A 21,586-nucleotide genomic window follows, 5' to 3' on the forward strand; every position below is an offset into this window, starting at 1 on the left:
AGCCTGGAGAGACCAGCCTGCAGCAGACTCCACAGGTTCGATCCTTAGAAATTCAAACTCATTTTAGTCCATCTCGAATTTCTCCAGCATCCCTAGAGCCTCTGTTCCTTGACTGAAAGCACAACATGCCTTCTCTGTCATTCATTTTACAAGGAAGAAATATTGTTTACCTTCATTTCCCCATAATGTAATGAATTCTGAACATCGTTGGCACGTATGATACTGACACCAATCTCATTCCCAGTTGTCATGACTCCTTTGACTGTTACTGTAGCAATGTTTTGGTTAGATGAGGACCAAGTGAAATTGCCACTTCCACCATGAGCCTAGATCAAAGAAGAAAAACAAATTAAATCAAAATATTAGTTTCATCACTAAGGCTTCTTTGCTTTCATGTATACCCATAAACTAGGCATCCTACAAATTACTCAAACAAATGTAAGATAATTCTTCTTCTTGGGGTGCCTTCTCCTATCAGTTAGCTATCATTGCAGCTATTTTTGTTTTTGACGCTGCTCTAAATAATTGTATAAAGGACTTCCTTCAAGTCCTTTAGCTATGATATTCATCTTCTTCCAACTAATTCCTCCCCTTAAATTTTCCCTTGTATAATAAGTTGGAGACAATAGTTTAGCCTAAAATTTCTACTCAGAAATTTATAGGGGGGAAAAAACCCTTCTGTTCAGCTGAAAACGTCAGGGATCCATCCACACATCACTGCTTTTTAATCTTCTGTTTTCCTACACTGGTGTTTGGTCACTGTTATAACAGCCACAACACATGTCTTTCCCTCTGGTCTTTCCCTCTCCTGCAAAATTCTAATACCCGGAGATATCAGTGATTAATAGTGCCTGTATGTCAGCATATCATTTCATAAGTCAGCACACAAGAGGGCCAGCTGATAGGATTGCTGCATTTTTTAGACCGACGATTAATTTCCTTTTACTGAAAGCTTGAGACAGCCAACTGAATGATTTTAAGTCTCAGTGCAGCTAACCTGTGTACTGCTGAAAGTGTTTGCTTCCAATGGGAATTGCTGAGAAGTATAAATGGCAAAAGAGGGCAGAGAAAAGGGAGAAAATTGATTTCTTGCTGTCATCATGTCTTTATTTTTAGCCTTAAGGGGAGGCTGGCTTTGTATACTCATGGCTCCAGAAATTCATCAGAAGTCAGTCATGACAACAATGAAGAGTGCCTGTATTTACTATGATTCTTGCAAAGGTCCAAGAAGTTTGGCACATAACATCCTTAGCCTCTCCAAGGATTCAGAAGCTGTAAAATCTAAGTCATCCTTTCCTAAAATCTAAACCATTTTAAAGAAAATCTTCAGAAGCTTGATTTTATTTCATTTTTGTGGGCTGAGCAAGAAGATGTAATTTAAACTGTTTTTATAACATATGACTATGGAAAGATGAATGACCTTGCACATTAAGCAGCAGGATAGCTTGGTATGCTATGAATATCGAAGTTGAGTACCATCTGTTTCAGCTCCAGAGTCACATAACAATCCAGAACAACAGAGCTTCCCCGCCCCCATAAGTAGCATATTGTTAATGCCAATCTGATCTGTGTAATTAATTATGGCAAAGGGAAAAACAATAAGAGCACAATCCAGTATCTATCCTACCCACAACAAATCCTCCCCTCTCCCCTGGATTGCTTCAGCATGCAGAGTTCCTTCCCACTGATCCTCTCCCTCGGCCAGCTCCCTATTTGTGTACAGGCAGCTGCACATGCGGAAAGGCTGCATAGATCAGAAATACTTTGCTATAGAATGATTCTAAGCAGCATTACGTTATAGAAACAAGAAATAAATTAAAACGCCAAGGAAACAATTTCACTTTTAAAAATAAACTTTCCCCTTTATTTTATGGACCAAAACTACACAAAGAATCAAATACATCTAAAATTGTAGATATAGTTCAAGCCATACCATATCACATCTTTGAGGAAGCTTTATTAGATTATATATTTGTCAGATACTGTGATAGCCAATTTCTGTAGCACAAGGTTCCTACTAGTGGTTCAAATAAGAATAAAACAAAATACTTCACTTTGTTATCCATATTTTGATTTGAGTTGGAATGAACAAAGGGTTGTAGCCAATGGTGGATTTACCTTACCAGAAAGTGCTTCCTCTTGTAAAGCTTGAGACCCCCAATTTTCACTAACTTCCCACACCATTCCTTCAGGCTATTTATTTATTTATTTATTTATTACATTTTTATACCGCCCAATAGCCGAAGCTCTCTGGGCGGTTCACAAAAATTAAAACCATACTAAAACAACCAACAGGTTAAAAACACAAATACAAAATACAGTATAAAAAGCACAACCAGGATAAAACCACGCAGCAAAATTGATGTAAGATTAAAATACAGAGTTAGAACAGTAAAATTTAAATTTGTTAAAATTAAGTGTTAAAATACTGAGAGAATAAAAAGGTCTTCAGCTGGCGACGAAAAGAGTACAGTGTAGGTGCCAGAAGGAGGTCATTCCACAGCCGGGGTGCCATAGCAGAGAAAACCCTCCTCCTAGTAGCCACCTGCCTCACTTCCTTCCTATTTCCCATTTTGTTCCAGAGGCCCAGAATCCTCAGGAACTGCTTTCTGGAGGGGACAGGCTTAAGGATCAGTCAAAATCAGGTTTCACAACTTGCTCAAGTGTTACAGGATTCACAACTTTCCAAAAAGGCAAATCCATTATTGGATACAGCTCATTGTGTACAATGAGGCTTACTCTGGTTACGTCTATATATGAGATAACTTCATTTTCCTCCCAGATTGGCAACTTGGCAGCTTGACCAGAATAGAGCCCCACCCCCGTTTCAGTATTCTTTATATGTCAACCAAATGGCTTCTCATTTTTTTCAAAGAACGTTTCATGTATCTGTCTCTTTTGAAGAAAAACTTTCCTCTGGTAGAGGATGAACATCACTGTAAACAATCTAAAAGGCTTTGACAACCTTAATTGCGTTACCTAAAAAAGATGCATGACAGAATTTGTTTTCTCTGGAATAAGTTCTAAGAAAAGGCAGCTCTGGCTACCCTTATTCCATGGACTTTGCCTTCCAATAACAATGTTATTGCAATAGTGAATGAAACAAGAGGAAGTGAAGTATATCAGTGCCAATGCTCTAGGAAGAAGCTCATTCTTCTCTGGATATCTTCTTGGCAGTCATCCTATCTGCTAACTTATGGAACCCAAATGCACTAAACCGTAAGCATTGTCATTTGCTTTCCATTTGTTATTTGATACTACCAAACATTATGTTCTGCAATCATACTTAGTTGAAAAGGACAGCTCCTTAATGATATGAATGTGCCATAAAACAAAATGCAGCTTTTAAAACAGCAGGTGTCAAATTGCAGCCGAATAGTGACACAGTTCCATTTTCTAATAGAAATTGGGTTGCCGCCTTGAAAGGTAATAACACACACTAGAATATCAGACTGCCCAAAAGCTAAGCTGCCGGTTTTCTGCATTTAGATGGCTTTCAACACTTACCTTTATTGTGTACTGATAGGCTCCTGCTTTTGGCTGCCATGGAAACGTCAAAATGCTTGGCTCAAGAGCAATGGGAATGTAAATGTCTACTTCTTGCTGGTTTTGTACAGGTACAGATAAAGTGTGAACACCTCCATCCTATGCAAATAAATATTGAGTTACATAGCTGGAAAAAAAACAAATCTTAATCCTAAAAGATGCCAGGAGAAACTTAAGGCTGCTTCACGTATTATGTTTTCTGGCACACATGTGCTGTAACCCACAATGGTTTAAATACGCTACAATGGGCTGCAGTGATCACATGAACCTGGTCACTGTCTTCTTGGCTGTGGCACCCCATCTCGCCTTGCACCCACTTTTTATGTTCTTCCAGCACTTGGTAGAGTCCTTATTTTCCTAGGGCTTTTAAAATGTTATTTGAATACGGTTTTAGCTGCTATTGTTATGTTCTCATATTTTTATTGCCTCTGTTTTATTATGTCGGTAGATTGTATTATTGTTCTTCAGTAGAGGTCAGACACACTGATAATGTATTACTCAACGCAAGATTAGGGTGGGTGAGAACTTTGTTTCAGATTGGTTTTAATAGGTATTTATCTAACGTTCATCAGAACAAAAAGAGCTTGAGATATAGTCTCCAAAGAATATTGGAGAAGCCAAAATGGATAGATTTATCCATCCAAGCCCAGGGCTTTGAATCTGCATTTTTAAAATCCTGGATTTGAATCTTTGTTCATTCAACCACAGGTATTTAATCAGGGTTACCACATCTTTTTTCTGAAGGCTACTCATCTTTAACAGCTACATGGCAGGCAAGTACATCATTGTCCATTCCATGCTGAGAATAGCTGTACCTACTGAATTTGGTTGGTGCAGTTGGGTAAGAATTTCTTTTCAGCTTATTTTTTATAAGAATTTACCAAAATGTGCAAAGCTTATACTTGAGATTTTAAAAATCTGAATGTGACAGAAAATAAAGTTAACAGATTCGTACACATACGCACACACACACATATGGGCTAAGAAGTTAACACATATAATGGCCTGATTTGTGTTGATGATGGTATTGTCATCATGAAGATATAAATCCCAATCCATAAATCCCACCATGTTTAGGGTGACTCAACTCCAAGCTTAGAGTACACACATAGAATTGTTAATCTGTTGTATATCACATTCACTATTATCAACCAAAGGTCATAAATACAAGTTTGTTCACACTTAAAGTAAATGGTGACAAAAACAAACCAACTCTAGGTTTATCCAGTAGTACCAACACTTAACATTCACATTCATTAAACATCAAAGCAGAAATAAGTGTATTTAAAGAAAACAGTTGCTTTCCTGTTCCCAGAAATGGCATTTTTCTGGACCCCATACTGGTAATTAAGTTGCCATGCAGAGCCACTTCCTTTGAAGCCAAGACACAACTCCCTAGACAATTATCTCAAGAGCAACTTCCTTCCAAACTGAGAAACTCCCTAGACAGTAAATCAGCTTGCAAGCATCTAGGGCTGCCAAAATCTGCAGCCTTGAGCGGCTCCTCCCCATTAGCGAGTGAGGTGTTGCTTCATTTCCTGTGGGTAACTGCTGGTAAGATCATTTCAAGCCAATCGTTTTGGCTATGACAGGACTCCAGAACTTCTGCATGGTGGTGGAGCCCTTCTAGTATTTAACTGATAATTTGTTAAGTATGAAGAAAACCTCATGGGCTGTTTGTAACAAACACTAATACTGTCTGATTGTTGATTCTTGTAAGCCACTCTGGGAGTCTTTTGACTGAACAGCATGACAGAAATGCTTAGAATAAATAAATAAATATTGGCTGTTGAGAGGAAAACCCTGTGCATGAAATGGAATAACATAACCCAGTAAGTTCAACAATAGGCTCATTAATGACTCCAAATCTGTCCAATACAGAACGCAACAGAACATGGCCATGGGTTTATTATTTATTGTCAACAGAGAAATCTCTTTCTGGACACATTTTGATCCACCAACTATCTAGACATTCAAACTGGCCCCGAGATTATCAGGAGAACATGCTGGATTAGACACCTTCCTGGAAACAGCAACAGTGCCTTTAGGGTGCTAACTTATGTTCATTTTCCATTCAAACCCAAACCACTTCCTACCAGCCTGACTAGGCAGTTGACCGTTCAGCGTCAAGCTTCATACTTATGGATGGTTAAGGAATACCTTTGTATTAATGCAGCCAGAGGCACAGGGACATTTGGGGGCAGGCCAGTGTGCACATCCATGTCCTAGTCTTACTTTGGCTCTACTTGTGTTACAAGCAAACACCTGCACAGGTCTTCTATGAATACTCAGTCTGGTCATTTTCAAAGTGAACCTGAAGCAGCTGAGATACCTGGCAGGGAAACAGCAATCCCAACTGGGGTTGCTGGTGCATGGATGAGGCTCTTTAACCAACCCTGGAGCTGCTGGGATCCCAACTGGGTTTGCTGAGGGAATGAGGGAACTTTAGCCTTCTCCATCACCCAGCACATCCACTGTGTGCGCGTATGCATGCACGTATGCATGTATACGTGTGCATGTGTGGTCCTTAGGACTGAAAAGGTTGTACACTCCTGGCATATATGCTTGCAGTATTACCGGTTTGAAGAGGAAGCTAAGAAGATCCTGTGATCAGAGAATGTGGTGGTCCAAGGTCTGCACAAGTGTAGGCCCAACTAAAGCAATCTCTCTAAATACAACCAGTACACCTTGTGAATCCTGTCAAGTGATCAAGTTCTTCACATACTCCAATCCCTGCATGTCAGTCCAGTTTATATAATCCACAAAACCTCTCCCAGTTGAAGGGTGGGATCGTATGTTTGCCCCTCGGAAGAAAATAATCCCCCCTTCCATATTTAGAATAAGAAAGTTAGGGGGTTGGTGAAGCCTAACCTTCTTCTCCCAGTCATGATGTTTTAATTTGTGCGCAGAAGGTTTGCTACTTGTCTCTGTGATTTGAGCAAAACCTTTACAACATACTGAACTCATTTAATTGAAAATAAGCCCCACTTATTTAACGAAGACTTACTTCCAAGGAATATGTTGCAAAACTGCAATTGCAAACACAATGATTTGAAAGTAAGTCATATCTCAATCAAGGGGAGTTCCTCCCTCCAAGTAAATAAGTTCATGATTGAATTGAAGGATGCTCTCCAATTCTATTAAAACAACTCCTATTGACTTTGCTGGGATCTGACCCTCAAATTATCATATTTGCTAGCAGTTAGACACCATTCAGGTACAAGGCTTCAACTTCAAACAAATGAGAGTAAAACTGTCTTTCTTCAAAAAGACATACCTGATCTACAATAGATGTCAATGAAGCACTTATAATGGTGTGTCCCTCCTTTATCGCTTTCACATGATGATATGAACCGTTCAAAGAGGACTGCAGAACCTGGAAGTATTCTTTTGACAAGTATGTATCAATTCTGAGATTCTGAAATTAAAAAGTGAATGCGATTACTGAATATATGAGAATATACTCTGCACAAAACACAGATTAATATATGAAATAGCATTAATAGAATATACGGAATCTCTGAATGGCAACTGAAAAGCAAAACAGCCCCAGATTCGTTCTTCTGCAACCATGTGAACCCACTTTTCTTGAAGACTTGGGTGAAGAGAAGGAGAAAAACGAACCCGCTTGTCTTTTTGTATAAAGTCAAATACGGTTCATAACTTCTCTTGCCTACCAAAGAGAATTCTCTTTAAGAATTGCCCAAGATATGCTTTGGCTGGAATGAAGAAGAGTAAATAAGAATGGTGATTGGAAATGAAGTGGGAAGAGAGAGAAAATCCCCAAGCCAAGGGCTTCTTTCAGTATGGTAGCACTTTTCTTGCTTTTTTAATACAGTAAAACCTATTTAAAACCCGCAGCACTTCTGTGATCATGATGTTACATAGTCCTGACCCTCCTTTTGAAATAATCTGATGCCTGAAGCTACTTAGGAGAAATTAAAGTGGAGGGAGAGAAAGAAGTTTGTGGAGGCTGATTGAATCCTTTTCTGGGTCAAAGCTACAAAACTTTTGCAGAAGCCAAAGGCTCCAGTTTGGAGGAATAAAATCAGATGGAGCTTTTCCTGCCCTTCCCTCTTCCTCTTAAAAATCTCATTGCAAGAATGGACCCAACAATTGGCATGTAAGAGCAGAAAAGTAGGGAGACAGTGAAACAACAATGAGCAGACTGTGAAAGGAAAGATGGCAGTCTCCCCTCTGTTTAAAAGGCTGGTGCATACACACTACTTTCCCTATTGGTCTGCTAAGGGAACGAGTCCTAAGGCTTCCTTAGCAACTGCAAGGCTACTGAACTTAGAAGGAAGCAGCAGCCTTATATTAAGGCAGATAATGGCAACTGGGGCAGCTCAGAAGATCCAGCCCACAGCTCAGAAGATCTTGGGCTCATGTCCAGGTGGTCCATCCAACAACACCCCTGGCCCTGCATCTAATTTCAGTTTTAATTTAGGAAGCAAACCTATGTCCCCCCTAGATGGCATCTGGGGAGACAGAGGATTGTTTGGTTTCCTGGCTTCAAGCTCGTAGGCAGGGCTTTGAAGCTCAGAACCAGGAAATCGAGCTCCCTCCCCTTCCCCTCGTAGCCAGTGATGAGAGAACCATGGCTGCTACCTCTCTGTGCTCACGAAATGGAGTGTGGAGATGGGGGAAAGGAGGCGTTCCCGGGAGCAGGAAGGGGAGGAGACTAGGGATTTTGGGTTACTTCCACCTTCCTTCCCCCCCCCTCCCCAAAGTCTCCGCTGGACAGGCAAAATCACCCATCTAGCTAAAATGCTCTGCATTGGATACTGATAAGCCTCCAAGTTAGGAGGCTTACAAGTAGCCAGGAGGCATCCCTTAGATACCTCCTGACTACTTGTTAGCCTTTTTTCTTAAAAACAAAAATGTAAAATAAATATTTTGATAAGTAGATTGTATTTCAATTACTTAAACCAAATTATTTATATGGATGCTAAAAGTAGCAACTATATATAAAAAAACAAGCAAACCTGTCAGACAACCTTTAACTTTAAATATCAGTAAGAAATTTCACTACATTGTTTCTGCTTCATTGGCTTAAATTAAGGGTGTTAGCCTGCTGTTAAACACACAAGGGGAAGGCTAAGCAGTTCTAACCTTAAAAAAAAAAAAAACAGAGAGAGAAGAGAGAGGCTCAAGCAATTTACTACCTCCAGTGGGGCTCCTCCTTCTCTGGTGGATCTAGAAATGAGTGTTTCCACTCATTCCAGGTTACTTTTAGAAGCGCAAAAGCCCCGTTGCACAAGCAGTCATTCCCATGAGCACATGGGCACAATAAGATACATACTACCCTCTCTCACACCAGCTTGAGGCCTGCCTCTTACTTTGTTCTTTGTTTCCTCTTTGTCTTCAATCCAAATTTAAAAACCAATAAGAGAATCACATTACTTCTGACATTTTTATTAGACACAGACACAAATACCTTTAAGAGAAAATGTATAGCCATATTTCACTTACATCAGATAAATACACCTTATTACTTGATTTGTCATACACTTCAATAGTGATTTCGTATAGCCTCTCTGTTTCCAGGACCCACCTGTCACCAGGACGAATTGAAAATCCTACAAAGCACAAAAAGCATTGAAATGTAATGTGGGATAGGAATGCATACCTGTTACAGACCCATTGGAATAATATTTAGCTGATCCAAGGTGTTTTGTTTTTTTAATGAAAACTATGTTTTGTTAAAAAGAGGCTTCTATTTTTCATCTAGGGACTACATTTCGCCAAATGAAAAACTCAGCAATCACCAAATTCTGTTACTGGAGTCAATTATTTGTAATTATTTAGATTTATTATTCCAATCTTCAGGCACACATTAAAAAAAAAGTATTAATACAAAACAATGAACACGAAAAGCAGGGTACATCATACTTCAAGAGATAAAAGTCGAGGATCTAAAAAGTTTAAAAGGCCTGGACATATAAACAGGTTTTCATTAAGCGCCAAAAGGAAAAGGGACCCTGTATCAGGTGAATCTCCCTAGGGAAGGAGTTCCAGAGACGTGGAACTATAGCAAAAAGTTCTCTATGACACTGTTCAGATGACACGCTAAGCCAGGGTAGTTAAGCATTTTGAGCTAAACATTATGGCTTAGCATGTCTTGTGAACTATGACTTAGTGTGTCGTGTGAACCATTCCCAACCATGGTGGCTACATAACCATGGTTTAAACACTCACTCACTATTTGCTGAAAAAGGGTTAGCAGCCTAACCATGGCTTACCGTGATGTCTGAACAGGCCCAACATGGGTAACCACTGGCCTCATCCCCAACAGCTGGGAACAGACTTGCCCATGTTACAATTTTATACTGGGCATTTCCGGGAGCAATTTTATACTGGGCGTTTCCGGGAACAAATGATGTTTCGACACAGGGAAAGGAGATCTGATGGAAAGATGAGAAAGGGCTTGGGAATGTGGGGAAGCCCAGAATAAACACAGGCAGATTGCTTGTGTACTTTTAAATTGTCAGCTGAATGTTTGACAGCTCACATGTCTGCAAATTTATTGAAAACCAGATTCCTGTATATTTGATATTTAATATTTAAGAACTGGAACTAATAGAAATATTGAATTACACATTTCAGAGTCACTGATCACCCACTCACAGAGGGATGAATTATACTAAATACACACCAATATACTATAGTATAAAATTATTTGTGAAGTTACTTAGCTATGATTACTAGAAGAATGCACAAGTTATTTATTTTTATTTCCCCCATTATTAGCAAGGAAAACTGACAGATTAGCACAGAACATCCAATACCAACCTAAGTAACCTGGGTGCACAACATAAATAGTGCCATTTGGTAATTTGGAAGCACCTTGCATGGAAATGCTTGGAAATTAGTCAAGGAATAAAGACTGTGATAAAGACCAATAAGCTCAATAAGTTAAAGGTAATTTATTATTTTAATGAAATCTATGAGGTCATGATTCCATAACTAACAGAACTGAACGCCTTGATCTTGGCTTGTTTTCATGAATTGTAGTTTCAACAAACCCCAGTTCTTTGAGTTTTGATGCAACAGGCAACTAAGGTCTATTTAAAAGTAGAAAAGGACACTTCGGCCATAGCTAGACCTAAGGTTTATCCCTGGATCGTCCAGGGGTCAAACCTGTTCATCTAGGTGACACACAGGGGATCCAGCGCTCAGGCAGGGGCGAACCCTGGATGATTCCAGGATAAACCTTAGGTCTAGCTGTGGCCTTACTCACAGTTGCAAAAGAGGGGAACAGTAAAGAGCCGAACAAGCCTGAACTTCATCATGGCTTGTTCATATAATGAAGAATCTTGGTTTCCCATTATGTCTGAATAAAAGTCCTGTGCCTTATATAATTAATTTTAAATTCTGACACAAGCTGAGCTACAAACAAATGAAACATTCCATGTAGGTAGACTACATTTGCTAGTATTGCAGTAAAGGCAGAAAAACACCAAACAGAGGGGGTAATGATGACTTGCAACAACACAGGGTTGTATGGCTCCATTCTACACAACCAGGGGGAAAATGATGATGGGGATCACACATCAGCTACCATATCTTTAGAAAGCTCCAGGCAATTGTAGCAGCAGCTGCCACAAGACCTGAGGCACCTGAGAGAGCTTCTTCTCACCCACTCGATGCCACTGTAACCTGTCACAACTCAATTCCTCATTGACTTCCTAGAAGTTGCTTGGCTTCTCTTAATGGCAGAGAGGATCAGGAAAGTCACAGTGAAGGAATGCCACACTAACATCCATGTGGCTCTCTGGAGTTTGAAGAAGCCTAGCAGTGCACGGCAACTTACTGAACAGCAGTGATGGAGTTACTGAGATAGCTGGAAGGAGCATCTCTGCAGGTGTCTGCAGTTATTGCTTTGGACAGCTGCTACAATCCAAAGGTCTCTGAACACATGGTGGCTAGTTCACCGGCTGCCATGCAAGCCAGACCTATAATTGTATTAAGCTTCTGGGCTAAAGATAGAAAATCAGTTGATCTGAAGAACGCCATGCAAAAAGGATATTTTTGTGTGAAAGTACAACGTTAGTCTGTCCCCGCTGCAATGCAGTAACTGTGGATGTCGCCTGATTCAGCTTGGCAACAGGCCAGGCTGGATCTCCCCCAGGGCTGAGTGTGTCGTTCTGAAGCTGTAGTTCATACTGGTCGGAAGGCATGATTAATTCTGTACAAAAACCAAGAAGGCACAAGAAGCAATGAAAACAAAAAGGTGTCAATATTTGGATCCTGTCAATACAAAAAATAATAATCAAATGTGTACTTAGCATAGAAGTATATGTTTAGTTAGTAGCGATTTAAGGGGGGAAACAAGCCTGTATCACACTATGAACCATTACTTTGCTTAATCAACTTCTTAAGAGAAAGATGTTGTTGTTGTTTATTCGTTCAGTCACTTCCGACTCTTCGTGACTTCATGGACCAGCCCATGCCAGAGCTTTCTGTCGGCTGTCGCCACCCCTAGCTCCCCCAAGGTCAAGTCTGTCACCTCCAGAATGCCAGTGTACAATCCCTACAATGCTTATGAAACACTGATAGCAGAACAAATTTTGAACTGAGGAAAAGAAACTTTCCTGTAACCAATAGATGCTACCCTGTAACTGGAATAAAGGAATAAAGACTGCTTAAAAGCTATCATTTCAGCAGCGCTGAGCAGTGCTCAAATTGTGGGACAAAAAGCAGTGAACTCTTAATTCAAGCCAAAAGTCCCTTCACCTACCTCCGCAGCCATTTTAGCCAAGTCACAGTTGTCCCTGTAGCCTTCTAAAATAATAGATAATGGGACTGTCAGAAAAGGCAAGTGGGTGGAGCCCATTCTGCCCCTTGCAATTTAAGCCCTGGGTTAATTCTTTGGCAAAACTACAACCAGATCAGTGTTTAAATATATGCATTTCAGTCCCCCATGGTCAAGTGTGTTGGCATATGTATTCTGTATACAAGGTATTGAATGAATTTTCTATAGATAATATTGTTCTGAAAGCCAGTATGGAATAGGCAATCTTCCATAACCTGGTGCCCTGCAGATGTTTTGGACTACAACTACTATCATATTGGACCATAAGCAATGTTGGCCAGGGCTAATGAGACTTTAAGAGTTTTTTAAGATGTGTTGATTCCTGTACTAATGTTGTTCCCCCGCCTTGATCCAAAGGGAGAGGTGGGTAAGAAATAATAATAATAATAATAATAATAATAATAATAATAATAATAATAGTAATAATAATAATAATTTAAGGACACCAAGTTGGAAAAAGCCCTAGATTGGGTAGATCCCTGTTCAAATTGTCCAGCCATGAAAATCACTGTGTGATTTTGGAGCCAGGCTCTATTTCTAAGCCGATTAGATTTTTTTTTAAAAAAAGTGAAATCCCCATGACACACTGAGCTCCTCTGAATAAGGGAGGAATATAACTGTGAAAAAAATCGCTTTGAGTATTTTAAAAGTTATTTGGTATTTTAAACATTATGTTGGTATATATATTTAAGTAAAATAGAATCAAGCTATAAAAAACATTGTTTCCTGACTCTCTGGTGGCATAAGGCTGATAATAATGTGGCAAAGGTAAAGATTCTTCTTTTAGACTATCCAGTGCCTATCCAGTGTAATGCAATGCAAGTACAGCCTATGATATCCATTGGTTCCTAAAGTATAGGCAGTACTTACTTTGCAAAGAAGATCATAGAATAGTAGAGTTGGAAGGGGCCTATAAGGCCATTGAGTCCAACCCCCTTAAAAGAAAGAGAGAGAGAGAGAGAGAGAGAGAGAGAGAGAATAGACCAGCCTTCCCCAAACCTGCTGCCTTCCAGATATGATGGACTATAACTCCCACCATTCCCATCCAGGAAGATGGGAGTTGTAGTCTGATGCATCTAGAGGGCACCAGATTAGTACACCTAATATACTGGGTGTTTCGGGTTTTTTGGCCAAATTTCATGATCATGAAACTTGTGAGAGGCAGATGCTTCTATAACTTTGACTTAAGTAGGTAGTTTAACAATTTCAGGACACGGACCTTTTTCTCTCATTGATCAAAAATAAAATAAGGATGTGTTGGAATGAAGATTTGAACTTATAAAGTTATGGCACAATTTGTACAATGCCACCCAGGTATCACTCCCTTTCCTCATTTACATATGCTTATAAACAAAGTTCACCTATGCTGTACTGCTGCACCATTAAAAGTTATCACAGGCATATATTTTGCTGCTAAGACACACACACACACAGTGGCATTTGTATGAGTTCACACAGGGTGATACAATGCAGCCGAATTGAAAGCTTCCTTTCACTCACAAGAGTTTCAAGGAAATGTCTGCCAGATGAAATACTAAAGGACACATCAAAATTTGACTCTGACCAGCTCACAGACTCTATTACAGTCTTATCGACTTAAATGTAGCAACATTCGGTCTATGAAGGTGCATAAGATCAAAATTGGAAAAAAGACAAACCTGTAATCTTTCCTCGCCTTATTTTCTCAACTTTATATCGCACGGACATTCCCACCAGTAGGTAGATATCATAAGCTGGATTTAGAATGATGTTTTCCAAAATAAACAATCTGACTTCAGCAGCAGGCACATTCTGTTGATTTAAAGAATTTGATTTAAAGAAACAACCACACACATGCATTCCCCCCCAAAATAATTAGCTCTATCATAAATATTTAATTTATTAAAAATGAACTTTGAGAATGTAAAGCATGAACACATCGCTACTGATCTATAATAACATCACAACTCATTTAAGAATAGATATGAGCAAATTAACGTAAGAAAAACTAAAGTCAAATTCTTTTTCTTGGATATTTTGGTAGTTTTGTTCTCATATAAACATTTTTACTATTTTATTAATTAATTTTATTAATAATTGAAATTTTATTTTACTGTTGTACATTCCAGTATGACATGCATTTTTTAGAAATGTCATTGTTTATAATGGACTTTCTTTTCATTTACAGTGCAATCGTATATGTGCCTACTCAGAAGTAAAGCCCACTGAATGCAATGGAGCATACTCCCATGTAAGTGGGTATAGGATTTCAGCCTTGGTATATTATCATAGAGAGCATAAATTCTGGGGGCTATTAATTAATTTGCAAATGGGTTTGAACTTGTAACCCTCACTTTGATTTTATATTAGTTGTTGACATGGTGTAAAGTCCATGCTGTGAGTGGCTTGGTTGACAACTGAATAAAAACCGCAATTCAATTCTTCCATTAACAAAATACATGACATTCAATAAAAAACTATGGCTTACAAAAAGAAGAAAAAATAATTAAGGCTCTACAGCTTTCAACTAAGCACCAAAATGCAGGGAAATTGTGAGCTAAGACTCACAAGCCTTAACACCACTTCCTCCCTACAGAGGTAGAAAGTGCAAATGAAATTCTCATTCCCCCAGAGCAGATTAACCACGTGGATGGGATAGAGAATATGCTAAGTAGAGGTAACTGTGTGGCTGTGAAAACTGCTGACGAACACCTTAGGGTGACCTACTTCTCTTTTTTAGAAAAGTCTTCCCCAATACGGTGCCCTCCAGATGTACTGGACTGCAACTCTTATAATCTCAGGCAGTATGGCCATGCTGGTTAGGAATGTGGGAGCTGCAGTCCCACACATCTGGAGAGCACTAGGTTGGGAAAGGCTGTAACAGAGATTCTCTTTTCCAGAGTCAGTGTGGTGTAGTGGCTGAAGTGTTGGACTGGGGCCTCAGCTAGACCTACGAGTCTAGCACGACGGAGGGGTGAGGATCTTGCGTTATTTTTATCGTGAGATCTCCCCCTCTGTTTACACGTGGCGTGCAACGGCCTCGGAAGAACAGGACATCACACCCCCTTTTTTTTCTTAAAGGAGAAGAGCGCATGAGCACTCGTGTGCAAAAGGTGCAAGTTTTTTTATTTAAACAATTTTTCCTGCTCCCCACTCCCGATGGGCGCAGTTCCCAGCAACTCGCAAGTAACCGTGAGGAGCTGGGACAAACCGCAACGCCCGCCCACATGTTCCACGGTCTTGGAATAATGCCAAGACCGTGGAAAAAGCAGGCTGAAAGGGTAGGGCAATATCCCGGGAAAGGGTAGGGTGATATCCCGGAAAAGGGTAAGGCGATATCCCGGGAAAGGGTAGGGTGATATCCCGATATCATCCCTCCCTGCTCCTGGGATCCCCTGTGCATCATGCGGATGCACAGGGACGATCCCGGGGATCGCCCTGTCTAGCTATGGCCTGGGAGTTGGAAGATCTGGGTTCTAGTCCCAACTCGGCCATGGAAACTCACTAGGTTACTTTGGGCCAGTCACAGACTCTCAGCCCAACCTACCTCACAGAGTTGTTGTGATGATAAAATGGAGAGGATTATGTATGCTGCCTTGAGTTACTTGGAGGAAAAAATGCAGGATATAAATGCAATATTAAGAATTTAAAAATCTTTGATAGATCTACCAAAAAAATCTAAAAACATATGCAGCACTTCAAATAGGATGGAAGCCCTATGGGTGAGTGATTCCTGACTCTGGAAGATAGACTCATTGCCTGTTCTGGATGGGGTTGCACTCCCGCTGAAAGATCAGGTTCATACTCCTAGAGCTATCATTGCTGCTGGAGGCCCAAGTGGTCACGGTGGCTTGGAATGCCTTTTACCAGCTTTGTCTGATTCGCTGCTATGGCCTCTCCTAGACAGGAATAGCTTGGCCACAGTGGTACAGGCATTGGTAACCTCAAAATTGGATTACTGCAATGCGCTCTTATTGCCCTTAAGGCTGCTCCAGAAGCTGGAGCTAGTGAAGAATGCCTAGCTCGGCTATTGTCAAGAGCTGCCTCTTTTTAGTATATAACTCCTCTGTACCCCCAGGGTAAGGTGCCACAGTACTGCTGAAATCATTGAATATCTCCTCCCAGAGGAAAAGATCCTTCTCTTTTTTCCCCCTCTTCACTGAGACGAGGAGCTGCAATGCTGCCTACAGGAAACGGCTTCAGCCCAGAGAAAGGCATATCGCCTTTAGAGGTTCCATCTCCTCTTTCCTCTGTATGTGTGGGCATGTGCATGTATGTATCCTCTAAGTCTCAAGAAGACTCCTTCTCACAGACTTGAAATTACCTTTAAGCCTCCATTTGCTCAGCTAATTCCCCCAAACTAGCTTGTGCATATGAACTTATTTAAACCTCAATAAATGTGCTATTGTGGCATTATCCTCTTCAATGGTGTCTAAGTATAGATCTCTGAGTGAGAATTGCCTTCTTAGCCATAGACACTCTATTGCCAATGTCTAAAGATTCCTTATAAGTGGGACCGTAGAACGTGTGCAAGTTTGTACACGGGCCTAACGAGAGCACACCACCTAACATTGTTTGGCATCAGTTTTTCACAACCTCAGTCACCTTTACAAATCATATTCTCCACCCTGTTCACACTGTTTATCTGCTTTGGGTGAATGAAAATGTCACTTGCATTTTCTGCAAGGGAGGATGCAGAGTTAAGGCTTGTGAGCTTACAATTTCCTTGTTTTTTGCTGCTTGGTTGAAAATGTAACTTTTTAAAAGTAGCTTTTTGTTTATTGAATACTGTAATCTATTGAAGAACAATAAAAGGCGGAATTTGGAAACAGAGATACAGCTAGCTTTGAACTCTGGAAAGCACCTTTTGGGGTTGCCTCTCTGGAGGATCTCCTGCTTTGGATGAGTCCTATGCAGTCTGCCTCTACCTATGCACAACTTGAATATTTGCAAATCAACTCAAATTTTACAGAAATGCCTTAGGTCTCCAGTGATTTCTTCTCTAAAGGAAACTAAACCAAAGGAAACCAAAGCAGTACCCCTGGACCTTCTCATTGCCTGAGGAAACAGGGAATTGTTAACAGTATCTTTGACAGTACATTGGCCTACCTTTTAGAAAAAAATACGATAGTAAAAAGAGAGAGAGAGAGAGAAAGGGAGAATGAGAGGAAAGCTGTCCAAGCAAGCAGCTGAAAAATTCCCTTGTCCAAAATTCTAATCTGTGGCTTTTAGAATAGATGTATATTATTCAATTCCGTGGTCAGAATTATATATTTTTGAAAGCAGGAGGTTTGGCACTTTGGGGAGAAGAAATGGATGTCAACTTGTGAAGAAAACTGAATGTTGCAAGTTAACTTAAGCAATAGTATTTTGTATTGCCATGTGGGTATTCTGCACTGCCATGTGGTGAATGAAGTATAGCTTTCAATTTTCTGAGCTCGCACATTGTTTATGAAGAAAAAGAACATATTGATCAGGAATTCCTTAACATCTCCAAGTAAATTATTCCACCAGCCCTGTCAGCTCAATCAGGTATGGATGCTAGAGAACTAATCAAGAAGAAGAAATGAAAAAAATGAAATTAAATATGTCATTTTAAAAATGGTAATTAAGAACTAGGTTTGCTAACTGCTAAATTGCATTTTAGTTCACTCTAAAAGTTAGTGTTAAATATTTTAAAGTTAATTAAATTTAAATTAATTCATTTTAATGTATGCTAATTTTTAAATTAGCTTCTCGTCCAGCACTGAAGTTGAACTTTAAAAAAGTGACATGAGGTATGTGTGTGGGGTACTACAACTTACATATGGCCTAGCCACTGGAACACCAGCAAGTGTTTTGGAGAAAGACCCAGCAGCAAAATCTTCAATTGGTTTTGTCCTCTGGTAATTACTGGGCTGGTAGTAAATCCAGCATTTGGCCTTCATGAAGTAAAAGGTAGTATGGAAATAGATAACAAGGTGTCCTAGGAAATACATTAGCAACCATCCTTATCACTTTAGGTGACTGCTTTGGAAGATGAAGTGTTGGGCATTCTGGGGCATAAAGCAATTGGTCCATTAGTCACTCCGATTGGTTACCCCAGTGCATTCTCAGTTGGATGTGGCTAAGTGTACCTCTTTACAGCCTTTTCCTTGGGGGATCAGGAATAGAAAAAGACTCTGAGTGTGGCTGACATGCCAGCTACACCTACTCCTGAGAAAAAACTTATTTTTTTATTATTATTTATTTATCATACTTATACCCTGCTCCTCAGCCAAAAAAAGGCTCTCGGGGCGGCTTACATTTAGCAAAAAAGACAGTCCCTGCCCTCAGGCTTACAGTCTAATAAAGACATGACACACAAGGAAAAGGAGTCAAGGAGGGAGGGAGGAGAGAGAGAGAGAGAGAGAGAGTCTAGCAGGAGCAGGCCCCGATGTTACTTCTGCCTGCTCCTGTCCCCTCGGTCCTTCTTCTTCCCCACAGGGCCAAGATGGCAGTTTGCCCTGTGGGGGGGGGGGAAGAGTCCAGCAGGAGCAGGCCCCGATGTTACTTCTGCCTGCTCCTGTCCCCTCGGTCCTTCTTCTTCCCCACAGGGCCAAGATGGCAGTTTGCCCTGGGGGGGGGGGGGAAGAGTCCAGCAGGAGCAGGCCCCGATGTTACTTCTGCCTGCTCCTGTCCCCTCGGTCCTTCTTCTTCCCCACAGGGCCAAGATAGCAGTTTGCCCTGTGGGGGGGGGGGAAGAGTCCAGCAGGAGCAGGCCCCGATGTTACTTCTGCCTGCTCCTGTCCCCTCGGTCCTTCTTCTTCCCCACAGGGCCAAGATGTGCATTATTGCAGTGCATTATATATAGCGCTGCCTCTAAAGAACATTCAGAAATTTCAGGTACTACAGCAATGGCTAGATCATTAACTGTGATCTACAGAACAGCTTTCACATTCCCAGTGTTTAAAGATCTGCATAGGCTACCTCAAGGTGCAGTTCAAGGTGATGGTTTTGACCTTTAAGCACTAAACAGTCTGGGTCCATGGTATCTAAAGGGAAATGTACTCCCATATGAATGTGATCATGTGTTATAATCTCCTTCCAAGGCCCTACTCTGGATGAAGGGAAAACAGGAACAATTTGCACCTTCTCATGCTAACTTATGCACAATATATATGCACTAGTTTTTTGTTAAGATAAAGTCCTTAACATGGTAATATACATTTTATATAGAATGATATTAAAAAAAACCCTGCAAGTTTAAAACCAGAATTAAGGCTATCTCATGTTGGTTCAAGCTCCACAAAGCCAGGAAATTGGAAGCTAAGGCTAATGCCTTAACTGACGTGTCCCATGATCAGTGATGATGTTGTACAATATCAGAAACTGAGCTTGCGTACAAAGTACCCTCCATGCACCCACACTGCTAGAGTAGAGGGAGAGAAGAGGTGCAATAGGATATCAATAGGATCGCCCATCCCCACATTCTGAGCTAATCTGTATATATATATGTATGGGCATGAGTCAGTCTGCCCTCTTGTAGGGGCAAAATGATTGTCTACCACTGATATTGCAAAATGTGCCTTCAGCAATGGCCTAAAATTAAACCTTCTTATAAAGGATTATATTCAGTTCCTCTTGGATACAAATAACTCAAAAAAACTACTTTACATTACAACTGTAACCAAAAAACACAGTAAACATGCATTCTAAGGGAAGCAAATCCTGAAAACATAACTGAGCATATTGCCTTTTCGTTAAGGATTTTTGAACCATTTTGGCTTATGTCTATAAATAATCCAATGAATCTGGCCTATTTCACTAACTAATCTTTGAAAACCTCCCAGCGTGCTTTGGCTATGGGGTGGTATATAAATGTAATAAATAATAATAATAACAAGACTAATAGTTGATCCTAGAGCAAGTTACTTCATAATTTATTTTCCTGGGGAAACTGGTTGTGCCAGCAAGTGCTATTGGCATTGCATTTGTGTTAGTGATAATGTTGAGTTAGATACTGCTCAGTCTGCACACATCAAGAAGGAGTATCAAGTGCATCTTGAGAGTCTATGTTTATTTCCTGTCAGTCTACTTGCAGAAAAAAACGTTTATTACTCTTTCCTTCTTTTTAAAAGAAAGCTTCATTCAGAACGGGATATGAATACCCCAGTGTTTCATTTCTGGAATACATCCACCAGAAGAAGAAGAAATCTGACATAAATTATCTACATTATAGGTTTTCAATAAATGGGAAATGAAATTATTCCTTTTCAGTTCTTGATTGTTTTCCATTTGGGTTTTAGTTAATTTATTTCATTTTTAAAATTACAAATGCCCCAAGCACAAACAATTCTGCTGATAATATTCAACCAGAATAGAATCTTGTGGACCTTGTCACAGTGGTCTCAGCACTGCAAAATCCACATTTGTTATGGATGCATATTGTCAGGCACCTGAATACCCAGAGAAACTGTTACACGCAGAATACAATGTAGAAAACAATGTATCACTTGTGCAATTTTTAACCCCTGATTAAAAAAAAGTGAGAGAGAAGCCTAGAATTCCCATTACTTATAACAACCTTCCCTGAGAAAAATCAATAAAGTAACATTGACAGTTTCCTTAAAAAGATTTCTGGGAAAAATAGCTACAATCTTGAAAGCTGGGTGCCATTTCCCATTTCTGGATTTAGGAATGAGGTTAGGAATGAGCATGGGGTGCGGGGGCGGAGGCACAGTTACAAAGGCCAGCTGGCTTACAAGTTGGAGGAGGCCTTGTAATCCATCTAGCTGTTGTAAAGCACTGAAACCCCATCTTGATTCAGTAAATCCAGAAAGACATTCCCAAGAGATGGCTGTCCAGTCCTTCCTTGAAGACCTCCAGGAAGGTTGAGCAGAATAACTCCTGTAGGTAAATGGTTACATTGACCAGGTTTGGATGTAAAGCTGGCAATTCCTATGTTGTTTAACCCAGGAATTGTGGGATGAGCAGAACACTTATTGTTCCTGCTTTTAATCATGAAGTCTGAACTCGGAAACTCTGGGTTCTTTATGAGTTAATACTTGGGTTAACTTAGGGCAAGGTAGGTTATAGTCAATGGCCTGCATTTTATGAAGGCTGACATTCACCTGTGAATGCTGAAAATCCCAGGTGGAATTCATGACTGCCTGAAAATATAAATTTTCCGGCTTCTCTGACGAGTGAAGTGAATGCAGAAACACACAGGTGATTGTCAACATTCATTTTATATCATCTTTCAATCTCACTTACAAAAGAGCAAAG

General features: G+C 40.2%; 1 protein-coding gene across 1 annotated transcript in view; it reads right to left on the minus strand.

Moving 5' to 3' along the window:
* Positions 1-21,586, minus strand: part of NUP210 (nucleoporin 210) — a 107,107-nt gene that overhangs the window by 61,962 nt on the left and 23,559 nt on the right. The window contains exons 6-12 of the mRNA XM_063121248.1: positions 14,020-14,152; positions 11,575-11,734; positions 10,339-10,406; positions 9,019-9,125; positions 6,824-6,964; positions 3,508-3,645; positions 171-326 (exon numbers count right to left, since the gene is read on the minus strand). Coding sequence (XP_062977318.1) covers positions 171-326; positions 3,508-3,645; positions 6,824-6,964; positions 9,019-9,125; positions 10,339-10,406; positions 11,575-11,734; positions 14,020-14,152 — 903 coding nt within the window. The remainder of the gene's footprint in view (positions 1-170; positions 327-3,507; positions 3,646-6,823; positions 6,965-9,018; positions 9,126-10,338; positions 10,407-11,574; positions 11,735-14,019; positions 14,153-21,586) is intronic.

This window comes from Elgaria multicarinata, chromosome 3 (genome assembly GCF_023053635.1).
Source record: "Elgaria multicarinata webbii isolate HBS135686 ecotype San Diego chromosome 3, rElgMul1.1.pri, whole genome shotgun sequence".
Lineage (NCBI taxonomy): Eukaryota > Metazoa > Chordata > Lepidosauria > Squamata > Anguidae > Elgaria > Elgaria multicarinata.